This window comes from Capricornis sumatraensis, chromosome 2 (assembly GCF_032405125.1).
Source record: "Capricornis sumatraensis isolate serow.1 chromosome 2, serow.2, whole genome shotgun sequence".
Taxonomy (NCBI): domain Eukaryota; kingdom Metazoa; phylum Chordata; class Mammalia; order Artiodactyla; family Bovidae; genus Capricornis; species Capricornis sumatraensis.
The window spans coordinates 179,160,469-179,181,334 of NC_091070.1; the positions used below are offsets into that span (position 1 = coordinate 179,160,469).

At 39.2% G+C, this 20,866-nt stretch overlaps 1 protein-coding gene across 1 annotated transcript in view; it reads right to left on the minus strand.

Moving 5' to 3' along the window:
- SGIP1 (SH3GL interacting endocytic adaptor 1) overlaps positions 1-20,866 on the minus strand; it is a 156,065-nt gene that overhangs the window by 47,809 nt on the left and 87,390 nt on the right. The window contains exons 15-18 of the mRNA XM_068961192.1: positions 17,269-17,396; positions 16,179-16,305; positions 10,226-10,291; positions 9,232-9,291 (exon numbers count right to left, since the gene is read on the minus strand). Of these exons, the coding sequence (XP_068817293.1) occupies positions 9,232-9,291; positions 10,226-10,291; positions 16,179-16,305; positions 17,269-17,396 (381 nt within the window). The remainder of the gene's footprint in view (positions 1-9,231; positions 9,292-10,225; positions 10,292-16,178; positions 16,306-17,268; positions 17,397-20,866) is intronic.

Sequence of the window (20,866 nt, forward strand, 5' to 3'; positions counted from 1 at the left end):
GCATTCTTTTTCCCATATGGCTCCTATGATACAGGTTTGTCCCAAGGCTGAGCCCTCCCCTCCCTGGATTCAGCCCTCATCTCCGAACAAAAATAATTCCCACATTTCCACAGTCATACAAGGGATGGTGTGCAGGACTTCAAAGCTGAGATGTCTCGAAAGCAGTTCATTCTTTCTGACCAAACCCAGGGCTCTTAGAGTCTCCTTTCTCCTGGTTCACAGCAGCACCCTTCTCCCTGTGTCTCAGAATCGAAGTATTCACTTATTTCCCATAACCTGTGCATATGTGCTCAGTTGCTTCAGTTGTGTCTGACTCTTTGCGACCCTGTGGACTGTAGCCCACCAGGCTCCTCTATCCATGGGGTTCTCCAGGCAAGAGTACTGAAGTGGGTTGCCATGCCCTTCACTGGGGAATCTTCCTGACCCAGGGATCAAACCTGCATCTCTTACATCTCCTGCATTGGCAGGCGAGTTCTTTACCACGAGCACCACCTGGGAAGCCCCTCTGCACAACCAATTAGATGTCCAATGTTTCTACCCCTATGGCTTTTTTCAAATATCTCGATGAAAACAGTACTGTCGGTTCTTTACTACTTATCCTGAATTATTCAGTAAAACCCCAAATTCCTCTAATCCTTAAAATCAAAGATGATCCTACCGTCCTCAAAAATTTCTCAAGGTTCCACCTTGCGTAAAGGTTGTAATCAAATCCCTTCTTTCAGTACTTAAAATCTTTTGGAATATGAGCTCTAGTTGGTCTTTTTCAAGATCATTTCTTAAAACATGCCTGGCCCCTACCAGTGTTTATTGAATGTAACATAGATGTCATTCCTGGGTGAAACATGGATATCATCCCTGAGAATAACATAGATTTCACTCTCCTTAACACCTTTGCTCAAACCATTCTTTAAATTGGAAGAGTCTTTGGTATCTGAAGTCCTCCTTGCCCCTTACTGTCAGTCAGGTCAAAGCCCCTGTGTCTCTAAGAAGCTTTCCCAAATTTTTCCCAGTTAAAAGTTTATCCATTATTTATACATTTCCAGCAGCATATTTTTATAATTCTATTATGGCATTTATTACAGTGAGTCTGATGGAAATACGAAAGGAAACTCCTGGCCTTAGTCACTCCCAGAGCCCCAAGCGGTCACTTTTGAGATCAGGAAAATGCCAGAAATAAGAAACAAATGCATGTAAAGCACAGAAGTTTCTTGGCCCTTTGCCTTAATTCTCCTCATTCAGTTTGAATGCAAACTCAAAGTATGAAAAATAAAAACATTTCAGAGCAGTGAAGTCATAAAAAGACATGAGGGAATATTAAAGTTATATTATTAAGTGAAAGAAGCCAATCTGAAAAAGGCTGCACACTATATGATTCCAACACTATGGCATTCTGGAAAAAGAATAACTATGGAACTAGTAAAAAGATCAGTGGTTGCCAGGGGTTGGGGCACTGGGAAAGAATGAATGGACAGAGCACAGAGGGTTTTTAGGACAGTGAGAAAAACTCTGCATATCATAATTAAAGATACATTTGTCCAAACCAGTGGAATACACAATACCGAGAGTAAACCCTAATGTACACTACGGACTTTAGGTGATTACACTGTGTCAGTGTAGGTTCATCCACTGTAACAAATGTCCCACTTGGGTGAGGAAGGTTGTGCATGTATGGGGGCAGGGGGTGAATTGGAAATCCCGGCACCTTCCCCTCAATTTTACTGCTAACTTAGAACTGCTCTAAAACATAAAGTCTAAATAAACGCAAAACCAAACCAAAAAGCCTTTCATAGTGTGCAGTGTGTTAAAAAACAAACAAACAAAAATCTCTCTTACTTGATTTTCCTAATTATCCAGCTAGGTGGGCATTATAGCTTCCACTTTAAAAATTACAAAACTGAAACTCAGAGACATTAAATTCCCAAGATCACAGTATTTTTCAGTGGCACAGTGAAGATTTGAACATTACAGTGGTTAGCAGTATTGGTTTTATAACATAACACTAACTCCCCTTGAATGGATTTACCCAGTGACTAGTTGTGTTATTTGGAGGAAGTTACCTAAATTTTCAGTGCCTCTCGTTACTCATCAATAAAATGTGAATAATATTTTAAAATATGAACCCACACAGTTGCTGTATGGATTATATGAATTTATGGCAGGGCGTAATTAGCAGTAATTAGCTCTCCTTGGTAAGGACTCATCATGATATTTTATTAGCAGTGTTGGTATCAGCTGCAGTACTCTGCACATGCTGAACCCAAATAAAATCATCTTTTCACCAACTAAGGACCCTGTGCTTGGTGACTTGAGATAGAAGCTGCTAACTACTCTTAAGCTTTCCCTCAGGTATTTAATTGGATATAATTCTGATATGAATTTTGCACATTCATGTCATCTCTAGCAACCCATTCACATCATTTGGCTTGGACACAAAGGCTAAAACAGAGAGCACTTTGCTGACTATGATGGTAAGAAACACATATTTGGTCTTTGTTCCAGTTCCTGGCACAGAGCTCCTCAAACTCTTGTGATTTCTTGAGTGAAAGGGTTGAGTGGGGGTTGTTATTCATAAAAAAGCCTCTTTCAAGCATACTTGAGTTTCTACTAATGAGGTGACTCTTGGAGGATGGAGGCTGGCTGGTTAGAGGAATGGAATTTTCTGTCCTGTCTCCCAATCTTGGGGAGAGGAGAGAGCCTGGACATTGACTTAATCACCAACAGTCAATGTTTCACACAACTATGCCTACATAATAAACCTCTGAAACAATGAGGCTTGGAGAGCATCCGGGTTGATGAACAAATCAATGGACTGGAAGGGCACACACCCATGAGAGCTCCATGGCCCCTTCTCTGAGACTTTGTCCTCATCATTTCTTTCATTTGTCAGTGCCTGCATTGTATCCTCTAGAATAAATAGGAAATAGAAAGTAAACCACTTCCCTAGTTCTGTGAGTTGTCCTAGCAAATTATTGAACCCCAGGAGATGGTTATGGGGAACACTCAATTTATAGGTGGTCCATAAGAAGTTCAGACCTGAGACTTGTGACTGGTATGTGAAGGGAGGGGACAGGCTGGTGGGGCTGAGCCTTAACCTGTGGGGTCTGCCTGACTCCAGATAGTTACTGCCCCAACTGTTTAGTGTGAAGGGAAACACCCTACATGTTTGGTATCAGGAGTGAGAAGAATAAAGAAAGAGGCTTCTCTTTTACTGACTTTCTAGTCTATCTCCAGCATGACAGTCGTACACTAAACTTAAATGATATAAGGTACCTGCCTCAAAGAACAGGAAGTTAAGGGAAATATCAGCATGTTGGTCAACCCCAGAGAATTTCAGAACTACTAATTCCTTGTGGACAGGGAGGCCTGGCGTGCTGCAATTCATGGGGTTGCAAAGAGTCTGACATTACTGAGTGACTGAACTGAACTGAATTACTTGTGAAGAGGTCAAGTGAATCGTTTTTTTTTTTTAAATAGCTTACTAGTTTTGTTTTTGAGCCTCAGAACTAGCATTGTGAAAGTCGATTAGTCGTGCCCAACTCTTGGCGACCCCATGGACTGTAGCCCACCAGGCTCCTCTGTCCCTGGTATTCTCTGACAAGAATATTGAAGTGGGTTGCCATCCCCTTCTTCAGGGGATCTTCCTGATCCAGGGATTGAACCTAGGTCTCCCACATTGCAGGCAGATTCTTTACCATCTGAACCACCAGGGAACCAGCATTAGGTACTTATTTATTTTTCGGCTGTGCAGCATGTCAGATCTTAGATCCTCAACCAGAGATTGAACCCACATCCCCTGCATTGGAAGTAATGGGCCTTACGGGACCATCAGGGAAGTCCCAAGGTCAAGAGAATTCTGAAACCATCAGCAGACCAGCCTGGTAGAACATTTTATAGGTTCTGCTCCACTTAAATCTTCCTCACAGGTTTAGGATATTTTTTTTAAACTCTCTGTGACCTTCAAGTGTGAATAGAAAAGATTTTGCATTTCATAATCACACTGTAATTTACATTAAAAAATTTGAAATAGCTAGGGAGGGCAGTTTTAATATTTTCAATGAAGACAGTCTTGTATCACTGTTTCTTACGTTTCTGTAATTTTCCCCAACTTGGTTGTACTTAACACTGTGTTTGTAGAGTTGAGTGCTCAGTAGCTTTATTGATTGAGAAGGGCCTACAGTCGGGGGGTGGGGGGCAGTGCTTCCCTGGTAGCTCAGAGGGTAAAGAACCCACCTGCAATGCTAGAGACCTGGGTTCAATCCGTGGGTTGGGAAGATCCCCTGGAGGAGGGCATGGCAACCCATTCCAGTATTTTTGCCTGGAGAATCCCCATGGACAGAGGAGCCTGGCGGGCTACAGTCCATGGGGTCACAAAGAGTCGGATACGACTAAATCCAGCATAGCAACAGTGGGGTGGGGGCAATTAGTGGACAATTTCCACTAGAAGAATATTTCGAATTTAGCAAAATGGCTCCTTCTCATAAAATTGCTTATGCCTTTCAAGTTTCCTTTCTCCAGTGACTCTAGGATGAATGAATTAATATCTGTTTGGTCATCTGTGAAAAATCTGACCTGTTTCTTATAGGATTACTATGCTAGGGGGAAGAAACTTGAGTGGCCCATGACTAAGATTATGTATTACGAACTATTAAGTAGGGATATTTAATAACCCATTGAAGGAGATCAGAAGTTAAAATGTCAAAGAGTTGAGTTTTTCATATAGACAACACAATTTCAAAGGGGAAAGTGTATCTTCCATTGTATAGAAACATACTTTTCCTTCATGGGGTCTAATATGAATAAACTTGAATGTAGGTTTGGCTGGTGGATTGAATGTGAGTGGGGTGGCCATAAGACTAGAGGGTTCAACAAAGTCAAAGATAATGTGTAGTCAGGGGACTGGGAAACTGGAAGGTTAGGAGAGTTAGAGAAACCCACCAGCATCACCTATTTCAAGGGGCTGTCGCAAAAGCTAAATGAGATATCATGGACATGAAGCAGAGCGCCAGGCCAGGTCTCCAGCTAGGCAGCCTGGATTTCAATCTCTACTCTTCCTCTTCCTGGCTGAGTGATTCTCAAAAATCACATATGTTATCTGAATCAGAATTTCTTCATCCATGAGTTGTGCAGACGAAATGAGATATTAGATGAAATGTATTTTTCATGTAGTAAAGACTCAGGTATTAGTTATTATTATTCATTATTTTTATTACCTCAGTTCCTCTTCTTTAATTATTTTCAACCCCTATATGCTCCATTCTTTTTCCTATTTTATTTCTTTTCTGTAGAACTTATTACTGTCTCCAGGCTACATATTTTACTTATCTTCTTGTTTTTGATTTTCCACATTAAAACATAAGCTCTGCAGTGACTCGGAATTTTTTCTGTTTTGTTCCCTGCAGGGGAGTGCCTAGAACAGTGCTGGCACACAATAGTACTCAGCTAATTGAATGAAAGAATCATGCCTAGTACAGTTCTTGTACTACAACAAGGGGGCCAAATTGTTAGATCTGAAATAGCTAAAATGATACTTTCCGGTAGGGGCCATTTCTTAGATGTGGCCAGACATGTGGGTTACTGAGCTGGGGGAAAGTTTATTGGAACTGAAGTTGAAGAAGCCCTTGAGAGAGAATGTTGATGGATCACCCACATCGAATCTATGTGACAAAAGGAAGCTAGGGAGTGAGGTAGAGAAGAGGGTGAAAAGGGAGCTGCCAGTGTCCCTAAGCCTATAGACGAATGCAGGGGAAATGCTCTGTAGGTCAGTTTGAACAGTGATAAATAAAAGGTGAAATGAGCAGATGGCTACTTTCATAATGGGGAGAGAGGGTTGGAAGTTTTAATGGAGAGTTGGAAGAACACATGCAGCCTACAGCAGACTGATGAACTTTCCGTGGAGAGTGTCATAGGGGAAGTGATGGCCCCTGGAGGGAGTGGGGATGCAGTGAAGGCAACAGGTGGGCCAGTTTGGCAAAGAGCCTGGGAGCACAGACAAGGGTGTTGTGAAGTGACTTTCCCGGGGGTGTGTTGGGAGTGAGACCAGTGAACAAGAGGAAGGAGTGGACTAGAGAGGAGGGTGCAAGTGGCTGTATGCACAGAGAGAGGCAATCTTCAGAACAAGGTTACAAGAATCCATGGTTGTAGGTTGTTGTTTTTCATGACCAGATACAAGATGATTTTGTAGTTAAATAAGCTAAACAAAGAGAGGGACAGCACATTTCTGGAAACATTTTGATGTCTGAATGTTCTAGGGAATTATTCAAATAGCTAATAGTCACATTTTCTACTTTTTATGGGATGTCCTTCCCTTCCTTTCATCTCAGAAGACTTGATAGCTTCAGTAGGATATACTCCTGGATGAATGAATTTTAACAGGTACTACCTTATGTAACCTTTACCTTTTTTTTAAGCTCAACTTAAATAGGTTGAAATTTCAGTGAAATTGTTTAAAACTAAACCATTAAGACAAGCTTTGGAGCTCTTATGAGTTAGAAGCATTGTCTAACACTTTTCTATCTCTCTTGTTAAGTTAAATTTATAAGTGTGAAGCATCTCATGTTATTTCCAAATAAGTTCATAAAGTTCATTAGTTAGTTGGTTGATTGGTAAGTGGCTCAAACACTCACTGGGTAACCCACTGACCAGAGGCCTGTAAGAAAAAGCAATGGATATGACAGGCTAAGGTTTTGAACATGATAAAACACTATTTAAATGCCAACAAATAACTTAAAAGTTATTTAGAACAAATGACTATTTGACCTGGGAATCTGGTCCTCTTCCCTAAATAAAGAATTGAAGATAATGATAATTAACATTAATAATAACAAATATGGGTAAAGCCAGAGTGCCCTAGAAGAATATACTAGAAGTGCTATTCAATAAAATATGTTGAATGACTGTGTCTTTTTGTAGTTTAAAATTTGAGTAAGGGCACTATTCTAAGGCAATTTAACAATTCATGTTTCTATGCCATTTTATCATCACAGCAGAAGATTTTAAAAAACTACTCCAGGTTGCATTAGCTAAAACTACCTGAGGCTAATTTACATAAACCATGAAAACAAGCCTTTTCCCATTCTTAAAAGATAGCCACCCTTGTGTTATTTTTAGTTTCAGGGGGTAAGATGTCCTCCTAAGTCTTCCCTTAAAGTTCATTGAAATGTACTTTAATTTGCATGAGCATTTCTTGATAGATGAGTAGGACATATTCATGACATGACCTCTCCTATAGTCCCTTGGAAAACCTTGTTTATACTTCCAAGCCTTGAGCAAAGTCCAAGATAAAGCTAACACAGAGCTAGAGATTTCAATTAATTTCTGTTCAACCTCTTTCCTTGTGTGACTTCTCTTGTCTCAAATTGAAATGTTTAAGGAATTTGGATTTTACTAATTAGAATGGCAATGTTACCTACCAACTTTAGATACCCCCAAGATCTACTAACAAATATTTTCTTTTCATAAAATGAAAAAAAAATGTGGTTCACTTTGTTATTCCACATGCTTATTAATACTTATGTTTGATTGATGATATATTTTAAAAACAAGCCAACAATCGAAAGCTGTCTTTAGACTGGAATCTTACAAAAAGTCTATCTCTTGGATTTCTTTGGTTTAAAGAAATCCTAACCAAAATAAAAGCAAACCAGCCAATAGATGCTCTAAAGCCATAACAAACTGTACCAACAAAAAACTATGAAAGTTTTTTTGGAGCCCAGACATTACTTGAAGGTTGCCAGTAGCACATGGCTTAATTTCCTGTTTAAAACAGGGTAAACTACAACCTTTAATGCAGTCAAGCTGAACCAGAGAAAGAGCCTTCATATAGGCAGGTATTGGCAGTATGTCAAGATCATCAACCTATTCAGTCATAGTGTCTCCTGTGAGATGCGCTGATCAGTAAAAAGGCACCTGGGCACTTTTACTCATCTAATTTGAAGAGAAAGTTTAGAAGGTCATAAGTTTGTAGATTTTGCATCTTGGTTATTACAAAATTAATGACCCGAGGCAATGAAGGCTTCCAACATCATGTGGAAAATATTCATCCTTCTCTAAGATTGTCTAGCCACCTGTTCTCTGCCTGAGCCAGGAGAGACATCAGTATTTGGGAAGCTTTGAATCAGACAATATTTCCTGCTACTAGCAAAGCCACTCCAAGCTAAAGGGACCATCTTGCAAAGAAAAGTCACTGTTAAGAGAAAAATGTCACACCACACAAACTATTTGAGAATTTGCGCCAGTCATTCTAATATTTTAAATTGTGCTAAAACACACACTTAACTTAGAGAAGTTCTTTTTGTTATCATGAAATACAAAGACCATATTTAGAATCAATTCTTGAGTAAAAATTTTGTTTGCCAACTTTTTATCCCAAGATAAACTTAGCTATTTAAAATTGTAGAAAGTAGAAGGCTTAAGTGATAAATATGTATAAGATAGTCCATTTGTTAAGTTCACTTACTTAATTTTTCCTATACCATTAGTTTAAATGGGTCATTTTATCAAATGCTTGGCCTGTTAAAATGATTTAGAATTTAAATATAAGACAGAAGAATGCTAATCTTTAATGCAGAAATAACAAATTATCCAACACTGAGGTTAGATAACTGACTTTACACTTATGTTTATTTTCCTTCATCTTCTAAAATGGCAAGTCCAGTGGTAGTTATCCAGTTTACTAGTCATTCCAGTTACAATTTCCATATCAGAAGCTGTAAATAGAACTTATGAAAATATTTTTTCTTTTCTTCACTTTTCTGATCTCCCATGCAGCATTCCTTGTCATAAGAATATATTTACATTTTATAATAATGGATGTTGTACCTGAAATATTAATTATCCAAAACAAAACTAAATGCCAGTTCCAACCAAAAATGTCCTTATATTTGTTTCATTGCACTTGCAAAAGAGTTAGGAAAGAGCCCTGGTTGACAGAGTTAAGTTCCTTGCCCAAAAAAGGTTTTTTTTTTTTTTTTTTCAATTTATTTCAGTTAATTAAGTAACCAATAGTAACTGCAAATTAGCTTTAATTTTTTAATACGAAAAATTGGAGATCTCATACAAACCAAATTCATGGAGTATTTTCTTTAGTATTTAACATTTTCTAAGTAGCCATAGCATTTTTATATAGAAAGTGAGACCAGGTCTTTTGCAGAAAACTGGGAATTTTTAAAATGCAAATGGGGAAAAGCATGAGGGGAGGGAAAATTAGAATCTGGTATGCTATGTACTACTTACCTTCAAAAGTCAAATAAAACTTTCCTCTGTCAAACCAAACGAGGGAAGGCTGTTCATTCTCTGTATGGCCAGGAGTTGAAGCGGGATGGGAAAGGTTAAGGAGAGGGAGAGAGAAGGACACATTATGAGTTACAGAGCAGGTCATTAATCTCACTAAGGGGAGGGCGGAGGCACTGCATGCTATTAGCGTGCAGGGAAAAGGGAGGGCTGGCAAACTATGTTTTTTGTTTTTTTTTTTTTTTAGTTTGGGAAATAGAAAGCAAAAGCAAAGCTATGTAGGCCTAAACGGATAGGCACGTGTTGCTGGCAGCTTGGTACTTGGTGCTGATGCGCACGGAGCAGAAGTCTTCCTGGCCATGCAGGGGCGTCAGCATATTTTAACTGCACTAGTTTGGGAAAACTGTCACTCAGCAATTGCTGTGTTTATTTCATCTTCACTGTCATCCCCTTCTATGTTTTAAAAAAGAAACTAGGAGTTACGGGTTACATAAAACTTAGCTGAGGTTTTCAATGACAACAGCATTGCATATCAATTGAAAGTTCATGGAAGACGCCATATATCTTCCATTCCCTTCCCTGGAATCACCTTAGGCAACCAGACACAAAACACCCTTTACCTATGTACCATAGGAAAAACAAGATTACTAATGGTGCTCTACTACGTTTTCAATAAAAAAGCCATCACTGGATATGTAATTCTGAGCAGTTAAATTATCCCTCCCTTTGTTAGTTCACAAAGCAATAGCCTCTCCCCTTTTTTGAACCTTTTCACTGAGAAACTGTCATGCAACCTACTGCTTTATAATATGTTCACTTTGAAAAAAACATTTCGGTGGCATGAGTTTCATGATGAAGAGTCAGTAGACAGTGCATCTGAGAGGCACCGGACACTCATGAGGTGAGCAGCATGTCCATGAAGTTTAGCATTCAGATGGCATAATGGCTTGGATTTTTAAAGTCTAGATATCTAAAGATCACTCAGCTAGCACCATACCTGCAGGCGTTTCACAGCGCCTTTCAAACGAGGGCAGTTTGTCATAAAAAACATCATCTTCTGACACTTTGAACCAAAAAAATATAAAGGAACGAAAATAAAAACACAAATACAAATCTCAAATGAAATCAAGCAATGCACTTTACTAATCAAAACACAGGAATGATTTTAATGAAAAAAGGAAACAAAACCCAAGACACTGGGATTATGGACAGAGTATAAAAAAGTGATGTGTTTATTTCATGATGAGTCTAAGAGCAGAAATGGAAATTTTTTAAATGCCAGATTTTAGCATCTGTGAATTTGCTGAAGTCAAATCCATGGAAGAAATCACACCCCCACCTTTTCAGGGAGTTGTTAAAGGCACTGTCATTAATAATTGACTTGTGCAAGTATATTTCACTCAGACACAATTCTCAAGTGACTGGACATATATCCATCAACAGAACCTCCTGACAGAGTGCTGGCAGCTCAATGGGATCACCCAGCATGCACCTGCCTCCCCATGGGGAAAGAGGAGGCTTTTAATGAGATCACAAAAAAGCAACAGTATGAATCTGAGGTCCCTGAATGAAGTCTCTCATTTCAACTTCATCAATATCCAACTTCAATTTGCCTTTGCACCTGTCCTTGGTCCTTATGGATTGTTAGTTTTGAACAGCATTATTGTAATTCCATCTTTGGCTATGGTACTGATCATGGCCAAATGTCTCTGTATTAAATTGGTCACAATAGTTGCTATGAACTCCAAGCATTCTGAATGTATGTACATGGTCTCCCTCCTTACCAGCAAACAAATGCAGATAACTTAAGTTTTACTCTATGCAATTTAGATCCCTCAGTGCCACAGATCTGAAGGATATTATTATAACTTCAACAGAAAATTGAATAAATTCTGTACCAAGACAAGTAAGGGAGAATCCTTCCTACAATGTAGAGAAGTATAAGATGAGGAAATAGATGAGGGTAGTACAATTACTTCATAAACTATGCTTCTTAGAAAATATTCTACTAGCTTGGCTCTTAGGCTTAGTGAAAAAGGCAGAAAAAGTACTTTGTCAATTCTTAAGGCTCTAAACTAGCACCTGTCAATCAGCTGTTTTAAAATACTAAGATGATGCTATTTCTCCATGTTATTTATTTCTTTATTTTTGACCACGCCAAATGGCATGCAATGTCTTAGTTCCCTGACCAGAGAGGGAACCTGTGCCCCCTGCAGTGTAAACAGATTCTTAACCACTGGACTGTCAGGGAAGTCCCTGTCAATCAGTTTTGAGGATACATGTGACTTCCTTGGTGGCTAGAATAAGTGAATGCAACTTCTACAATATCTACAGTAGAGGAATAGGAAGTGGCACTAAGAAGGACACCCCATAATACCCCTAGAAAATAGGACACAAAAAGATTACACTGCCAGTAGCTGCCTGTAACAGTGCCTTTTCCTACCTACTAGTGAGGACTGGTGGAGAATATTCCTTTCTTTTGAAAAACTGATGTTTTATTTACAATCTCCTTAAAATGAGGAGACTCCAAGACTGCCATCTTTTTCTTTGAGCTGAAGTTACAAAAGAATAGGTTTTAAAGGTTGAACAGCATGCTTATCATTTTTTAAATTATGGTTATAGATATTGAGGACTTAGAAAAAAAATTCTAAGTTTTTTTAGAATTTAAAAAATGGGTGGTTGGATAGCTCTGTGCTTGATTTATTTTTTTTTTTTTTATAATTTTTTTTTTATTAAATTTTAAAATCTTTAATTCTTACATGTGTACCCAAACATGAAACCCCCTCCCACCTCCCTCCCCATAACATCTCTGTGGGTGATCCCCAAATCAGGGCAACAATCAGATTAAGTAAAGAAGAAAAATTTCGTTAAGAGCTAACCAGGGGAACTGTCTCCAATTGATCTGAGATGGGGAAGCCAGTATTGGGGACAGGCTTTTCCAAAAAAAAAAGAGGGGAAAAATACTAAAATTAAGTGTGGGAATTTAAAATTGGGATCAAGAATACCTGTCTCTAAGGGTCTTTCCTTTTGTGCAGAATAATTGATATTAACACAGATATATTTTTTTTTTTTCTTTTTTTTTTTTTTATTGATTTCATTGAAAACAGAACAAGAAATGGTCTGAGCCAAAAGACTGCTCTTGGAACTGTCAAAAACATTTTAACAGAAAAAATAAACATGGCTGCATTCTGAATGTTTTAGAAGAGTTGCACAAAAAAACCCACGGTTACTGCACTAATTACAGTATTTAAAAAAGTATATGCCGAAAAAAAGGATATGACCTGGCAGGCCATCACACAAAAGGTGACGGCAATCTTATTCACACTACAAGGCTAACGTTTTAAAAAAAGTTTCCTGCATTTTACCCTAAAGTCACGTTGTTCTCTTTACACAGTTGATAGTTCATTTTCACATGGTGAGTAGAAACCACACCAGAATCAGCACCGTGGTCTGTGTTTTTGTGTTTATTTTCCGTTTGTCCTAATGTCCAATAATGGTAGAAAATAAATCAGTTTACTCATCATCATAGCATGTGGCTTAGAATCAAGAGGAGGTGCGGTGCCCCGGGGCCACGGCCATCTTGCACCCCAAGCCGCATGGTTGGTGCTGGCTCTGGGCAGCACAGACCCCGTGCCCACCGCCCCTGCGAGGTCAGGGCCGAGCCGCTGCTGACTTTGGAGAAAACGTGGGTTTGCTTTTTAAAGAAATCCTATATCTAGCCCTATACACCAGACCTCTCACGCGTTTCTTTCCGAGGATGCGGCTTGGGGTGCAAGATGGCCGTGGCCCCAGATATATTTTTTAAAAAGCTTATTTAAGTCAGAATTTCCACCCCGCCTGGAGAGACAAAAGCTTAGAGGAAATGTTTTAAGTTTCAGATTCTATGGTTAATATTTCTGTATTGAATACAAATCACTTTTGCTCCAAGTTCTATACCAAAGGAAGCATCAAAGTCCATCTGATGCCCGTAAAGGATTACTTTTCATTCATTACTGATTCCTGGGATGTTAAAGATGTAATTAAAAATGCATAAAGAACAGTTGAAGAAACATAATTAATAATGAATTTAAGAATGAAGACAAATTGTCTTTATCGTTATATTTTGCATTGGGGTAGATTGCAAAGGAAGGTTTTGCAAGCATCTAAAAAATGACTGTCACACATAGAAATAGGAAGCAAATAATAAATTGGATATTTACAATTAGAGATAATTCCTTGGTTATCTCTATCTCTAAATGTCTAAGAGTCTGGTTCTTAGACTAACTTTAAATATTTTCTTTACTCACATAATTTTAACCAGACTTCCCCTCCCTACCGTTTCAAATAGTGAAGATCCTGTGAGCTTTTCTTTCAGTACAAAAGGGGTTTATGGTATTTCACTCATGCTAATATGTGGACTTTTTAACCTCTCTGAAATTAGGATGGATGTTAAAATCAGTATGATAAGAAAGTATTGCACCTTAACTCATCTGGCAGCTTCCCCTCCCTTTCTCAGTCATATATAAAATAATAGCGCAGCTTCTAATTGAAGGTATCCTAAGTTCAGTGAAGTACTGTCACAAAGGAACACTTCATTATTTGAATGTGACTTATTCACATTCAAAATAGAAAATGAATAGAAAATAGAAAGTCTTATTTTCAGGTGTGGCATCAGTTTTACTAATTTATAATCATAGGTCTCATGAAAAAATTTTATATCCAATGTCTTGCTAGGGGCGTATTCTTAGATGAATTGTGGGAAGATCAGACATGCCTTCAAAAATTTAGTCCTCGAATTATATTAAACTTTGTACTAAGCAAGTACAAATAGTAAGTATCCAGTTTTTGCCACACTTGTCCCTGTTTTGACACGTGTCATAGAAATGTCAAGAAAGCATCATGGTGGAGGGAGAGAAATGTTGAGCCACTGAAGTCAAGAATTTGCTGCTGAAATTCTCCATCTCTCCCAAGCCATCTGACTTTCTTAAGTTGACCTACCAAGTCAAGTCATGAACAGTCAGCCCCTTGGGGCTGAACAGCCAAAGTACAATCTCTTCAAAGAGAGATAAACATTATGCAAGGTGCTGCTGCGTGGTCACTGACAACACATTTACTTCAGAGAGAAGTGGCTGTCAGGTGACCCACAGCCACAGGAAATAAAGACGAAGAGATCGAGGAAGATGAAAACCAAATATAAATAACAGAGCTGAAGAGATTAAATCAGAATGCTTCTCAGCAATGAAGCAATGCGACTAGCCTCTTAGGTGGTCTTTTTTCTTTCTTTCTTTCTTTCTGTTTTTAGCCCCTGTATGGCTCATCTTGAAAGAATATATACTAGCTGTGCTGAGGATCACAGTCACTGGCCAGGTTTTAAGGTTTCTGCAGCAGAGAGCATAAAAACACATGATACAAAACATGGCCACAGGTCAAATGCTCTGTGTGCCATTTTCTCTGTGAATCTCAGTGAGTTGAAGGAATAGGTTAGACAGTCAACTGAGGTCACTTAAGGTCTACTGTCTGAATGACAATTTATTATTGTTACTTTTCTCTCTGAACAACCAGGAAAATCACAGGGAGTGAGTGGAACAAATGACCTTGAGGCAAAAACAACAGAAAACCAACAGAGCAGGAGTGAAGGAAATGGCTGTGGTGATCAAGAGCATTAAAGAGAGCTCAAAAGTAAGGTTGGAAGTCACAGAAAAAACAAAACAGTAACGACAACAAAACCCAGAAGGAAACTAGCTAATAGGCATCTAAAAATAGGAAGCCCTGAATTACCCCAACTGATGATGCAAATAAAGAATAGACTTGACTATATAAATCATGTTAAATATCTGTCTGTTAATGAATCATACAAAATTGGATAGCAGACTGTATTTTCACCAAATTTGAAGAATTCTTTGGGGATGGTCTGATTAAAAATATGAAGCAGGTGATTGGGTTGAAATTCTCTTTAGGGGCCTAAGAGGCACATTGTAACTTATTTCCCTGGGAAAAGAGGGATTTCTTCTCCAGAAGAGCTTCAGGCTTTGATCAAAGTACTTCTCACAGGGACAACTCTGTAGCATGCTCTTCTTTGGCAAGTAGCAGCAGGAATTTATTCAGCGTTGGTTAATGATCCTCCCAAGCAATGCAGCATGGGCCAGCTGGCTTATACTATGGGAGACTTAATATGGGAGACTTGGAGGGCATTCAGACAATAAAGGAAGACAAGGGGCAAAAACGGAATGGAAAGGTCGAGGTCAGAGACACCATGCAAACATGAGAAAAGCAGCAGGAGCTGAGGAAGGTGGGTAGACAGAGACCAGCCTTGGGAAGAGGGAAGATGCTCCAGGCAAAATGAGGCATTTAAACCTGGGAAAACCATCCAGCTGAGCAGTCATTCTCAACTCTTCACTTTCATCACACCATAAGGAAAGAGGCACAAAGGCATTTACTGAAAATGCCAGCAATGACTTATTTCTTGGGGAAAATTGACCACACATCACTGAAAAGCACTAGAAAAAATGTCAAAACATTTTCTCAAGTCCCACAATGCTCATGTTTATACCATCTGTCAACATAAGCAGAACCAAGGTGATGAAGAAATGAAAGCTTCAAGAAAAGAAAAGTTCTAAATTTTGTTATTTCTGATGGGTTACATGGTTGGAATTTAAATAAACATTCTCTCAAAGATATCTAAATAATATCTAAATTACAAGATCTTATTTGATGATTTCTTTACCTTTATGAATACATCTGTATGGAGAGAGAATAAGAGAATTCCACATTCTTTTACTTGCTTATTTGCTTAGTTAAAGCATTCGCCTTCTTTGCTGAGAAGGTGCTTTTAAAAGAAGAGTCAGATGATAGTAGCAAAACACACAGCAAAACAATTTTGACCAGAAACATAGGGTGTTAGGGTTTTCAGATCATAAAAAAATAGCCAGTCAAAACCACAAATGGATTAAAAGAGAGGAGACAATTTTTACCAACTGTGGGAGTGGTGGCCGCACTCAAGGAATTGGTAGATGATATTGAAGAAGTGCTTTCAGCCCGGGCTAGGGGTGCTATCGGAGGAGGGCTGGAAGAATGGATGGGAGGGCTGAAAGGTCGGGGCTGCAGGGAGAAGAAAAGAAATGGAAAGTTAGATTCACAGGTCTTCCTTTCATATTTTAACATCTCCCAGCTCCAGATATGACAACTCAGGCTCTTAAAAGAGGATGGGTGGTACCATTTTTTTCATTGAAATTGATTGTATCTGTACAAGAGCTTGTGGATGGAGCCAGAGGAAACATAATCTATAATGGGCTACACTCAACAGATATATCACATTAAGAGAAGCCGAGATCTGGGATGTGGTCAGTGATGTTTCAGGATGGTGAACTGACATGCCCTTAGGGACTAAGTAAGTAGTATAAAGTGAGAGCTTATACCTACTGAAAGATATCTGAACACAAAATACTGTAGTGTGCTGGCTAAACCAGATGTCAGGGACATCATTATTACCCTGTGACTCCTGTGTGTGAATTTCAAAGAAATTTACCTCTGCCAGAGTCTCTTAATTGTTCACACAGAAAGTTTTCCACCCCTCACCTTAAAACATGATGTAAAACTTCCAAAAAAAATTCATTGAGCCACCACTCTCCTTTATATTCTCCCAGTGTGTATACCACCAATAACTTCTCTGTAGTCTGGGGTCAGAAATCTGGACTTATCCTCTCTAGGAGTCTTTCAAAATCAGAAAAATACGGTGAAAGGAAATACCTCCCATTCTAAAGGATTTAGGACAATTGAGTATTTTTATCTTAATTTTCATCAAACCCACTGGGGAAGAACTGAAGACCCCATGATCCTGTTCCTACTACTTTCGGCCATGGCTTGAATGATGGTGGAGATTTGAGGGCAATTGAAATACACTCTCTGATTGCAGTGACTTTCAGATTTCACCCATCAGGGCCATTGGTGCAGGTGCTGTAAAGCTTAGACCTGGAGTTGAGATGACCCATGTTCAGGCATTTGGACTCTGTTTGTCATTCCCACTGTATGCTTCTGAGCGGGACAGGGCAGAAGGGAACATACCACATCTCCAACTCCAGGCTTCCCTGGAGGTAGCTTTGGCCGAGACGGAGGCCGGGGAGGAGGTGGAGGTGGGGTCGTGCTGCTGCAAGGAACCAAGGGGGTGGCTGGCCGAGCAGGGGATGATGCACCTGGAAAACAAACTGGTATGAGAAAAGGCTAGAGACGCAGGTGGCCAAAGTGCTGTTATCACTTGATCCACCTTTCTGTTCCCACAGTAAAATGTTAATCACCAACACTTTCTTCACCTCAGCAGTTAATACAGTCAACACTGTAGCGCATGGGGTTTGGGTTTCTTTTTTTTTCCATAAAGAAAAAAAATCACTCAGTTGAACTATGGTTGATGGCTGAAGCTGAAGCTCATTGCCTTTTGTTGTCATGTGACACCCAGTGAAAGGTAAATCCTTTTATAACTCCCTGTGACAGATATACTTAATACTCTTTTGGCTGGGTGAGTGGGTAGCTTTCATTCTCATCATGATACACATGAAACTTATGATACGTTTTCTTGATCTTTACATATTCAGAATTTATGTCCAAAATGAAAACAGAGGTTAGAGCTTGAAGAAAAAAGATTTTTCACATTATATGTATATATGTGTGCATGTGTGCTAAGTCGCTTCAGTCGCTTTCGACTCTTTGCGACCCTATGGACTGTAGCCCACCAGGCTCCTCTGCCCATGGGATTCTCCAGGCAAGAATACTTGAGTGGGTGGCCATGCCCTCCTCCAGGGGATCTTCCTGACCCAGGGATCGAACCCACGTCTCTTTTGCCTCCTGCACTGGCAGGCGAGCTCTTTACCACTAAGTGCCACCTTGAAAGTCTGTATATGTGTGTGTGTGTGATTGTGTGTGTGTGTGTGTGTGAGAATGTGTGTGTGTGAGTGTGTGTGTGTATATATATATAAATATGTGTTATGTATATAAATACTTTTATATATCTATAAAACATGTAGAAGAGAATTATCCTTCTGATATGAGCAGCAACTTCATAAATATAAGCAAACCCTTGATGGTAAGCAAAGAACAAAATATAAGAAAGTACATTAGCTATTGTGAGCATACTTTGTGTGTGGAATCTGAACAGAAACACATTGGGTTTAGAGGATTTTGGCTTTTAAAGGAGGCTGCTTAAGAGCCTGTCTGTGCAGAGGTTGCCTGCGATGATTTTTGTGATGATTTTTAAGAGTCTCTTGGATTTACTTTTCTGGCTGTCAATGACAAACATGTGAAACACAGAGGACACACAGAGGTCGGCATGCACGCTGATGAGCACACCAGAGAGGTCTCTAGACTTAGGGGTTTGCCTATCTTCAGGCATATGTCCGGGATATACGGGAAAGCTACCTGTCTCACAATCTTAAGAAAGTCAAGTCAATATTCCAAATGGTTCTTGTTCAGTCAGACAAGTTCCAACTACTCCTGAGGCTTTTTCACATTGGTTAGAAGCACAGGTATCAAAATACTCCAAGAAAATTCCAAGAAATTCTGCCCAAAGAAAATGTCTCCCCCTCCCCACCAGCTCCCCTCCAACACACCACAAAACTCTGCTCTCTGGAGACTCCTAGACCAGCACCTCTATCTCCAGATTTTCAGATTTTCAAGGAACTTTGAAATTCGAATCTTTGAATTTTCAGATTTTCAAGAAACTTTAACCATCAAAACTCATCATCTCAGGATCTGCTTCCAACTTAGGAGAGTCCTTGGGGGTGAAAGCCTTGTTCCTCTGTTTAAAGCAGTTTGAAATCTTGAGTTTGTTGTGTTTATCTGTGTGGTTTATTGTAAGCGTAATACATTAGTGTGAAACCATACTAATTACCACCCATCCCTACCAATATTTCCCATTTACCACTACCAACTTTTAACTGTATTCTCACTTTTTATTTTGTTGGGCCAGTTATGCTGGCTATGCTACACATTTTATGTGCATTATCTTATTTCATCCCCACAATAAGCTGTGAAGGAAAATACTTCTACTATCTCAGTGGAAAGTAAGGCTCAGAGATATTCAATAACTTGATCAATGTCATATAGTTCAGATGGCCTATTTAACTACAAAGTCTGAGTTTTTAAATGCTGTATCTTATAGCTATAGGTGGACCTTAGCCCCACATTTTGCACAAAGCCTGGTCTTCTTTTTCCATGGGCTGACTGCACTTTTCTCTCAATATAAATATCCTTAGTATTTTGATGATCTTCTCTTGATTAAAAGAATAGGGGATATTTTGACAGGTCCCGCAACAAAGGTTTCTTTACACCTAGGATGTTTTCAGAAGTGACAGCAAAGAGATGGGAAATAAATGTTTGCACGGCAAAGTTTTTGTCTGGAAGTTTTATGGAACTGTTTTGGGGGTTCTATTTTGCTGGAAAACCATGTCATGGGGGTTGGGTCAAAATGTCTATCCAGGGTCTATTTCTGACTATGAGACCATTTCAGAAATGGTCTTCTGAGTCAATCCCAGGAAAAGGTCAGCTGCTTATCCTTTTCCTACAAGTTCCAAAAGGGAAATTTAAAAATCCAGTTTCAGTAATTCTTGGAAAAGTGGAAACAAGTTATCATGGAAGCAGCACGAAATGCTGAAGAAACTGAAGAAAAGTCAGATGACCTGAGCTCTGGCTCTGCCCGCCTCCTATCAACTATAAGATCTTGACTTCTCTGAACCTCAGCTTCATGTTTTAAAATATAGGACATGTTTCTCCCTTACAAGGCAGTTGCAACAATCGAAATGGAAAATGCTTATTTAAGTATTACCAAATCATAAAATATTACACAAATGGAAGGCAGTTGTTGATGATGGTAAAATTTGTGCTTTTGATACAGATACAACTAAAAGCAAAGAAAAACATGGCTAGTTAACTGGCACTGTTTTCCTTTTGGAGTACCCTGTTTAACTTACTTTTTCTTTACTGAATTGATTTCATTGATTTGTTATGCAGTTAGACATCACCAGTGGGGTTTTAAAAAGCAAAACCCTGCTTGCCAGCAGAGGGTAGTTTGGGTCTAAGGAGTATTTCATAACTGAACTAAGGCCTCACACGATGTTGTGAGATTACACAATTATTTTGTACTGAAAGAGTATAGAGGGTTATTTGCACATCTCTACCCTTATTCTTCGATCTTCAATTCTACTTTCATTTCCCTTTCAAGCAGTGTTTATCCCCAAGACAATGCTAGAAACTAATTGGACAACATTGTTCAGCTTTAAATATCACATGTACATTCTTTGAATTAGTGAATTCAAAAAGTTGGCAACCACTGACATGCTCTTGATCCATCTGCTGCTTTCAACCTGAAATCCCATCGTAGTTTCTTTGGTAACTCCTGAGGACCGTAAAACAATGGCTCCAACTTTCATTTCTTTTTGTTTGTGTGTGTGTGTTGGCAGGGGGGGTGTGGGGGTGGGGGTGGGAGGAGGTGTGTGTTGTGGGGTTGGGGGTCAGCTGGGGGGAAGTAATCACTGGAATCCAACAAATCTGAGGTCAGACAGATCTTGATTTTGCTATTTATTGATCTGTAGCTGTGGCCAAGTCCTGCCTTTGAGCTTCCATTTCCTTATCTGTAAAATGAGGCTAGTATATCACAATGTTATGGGGGAGAATC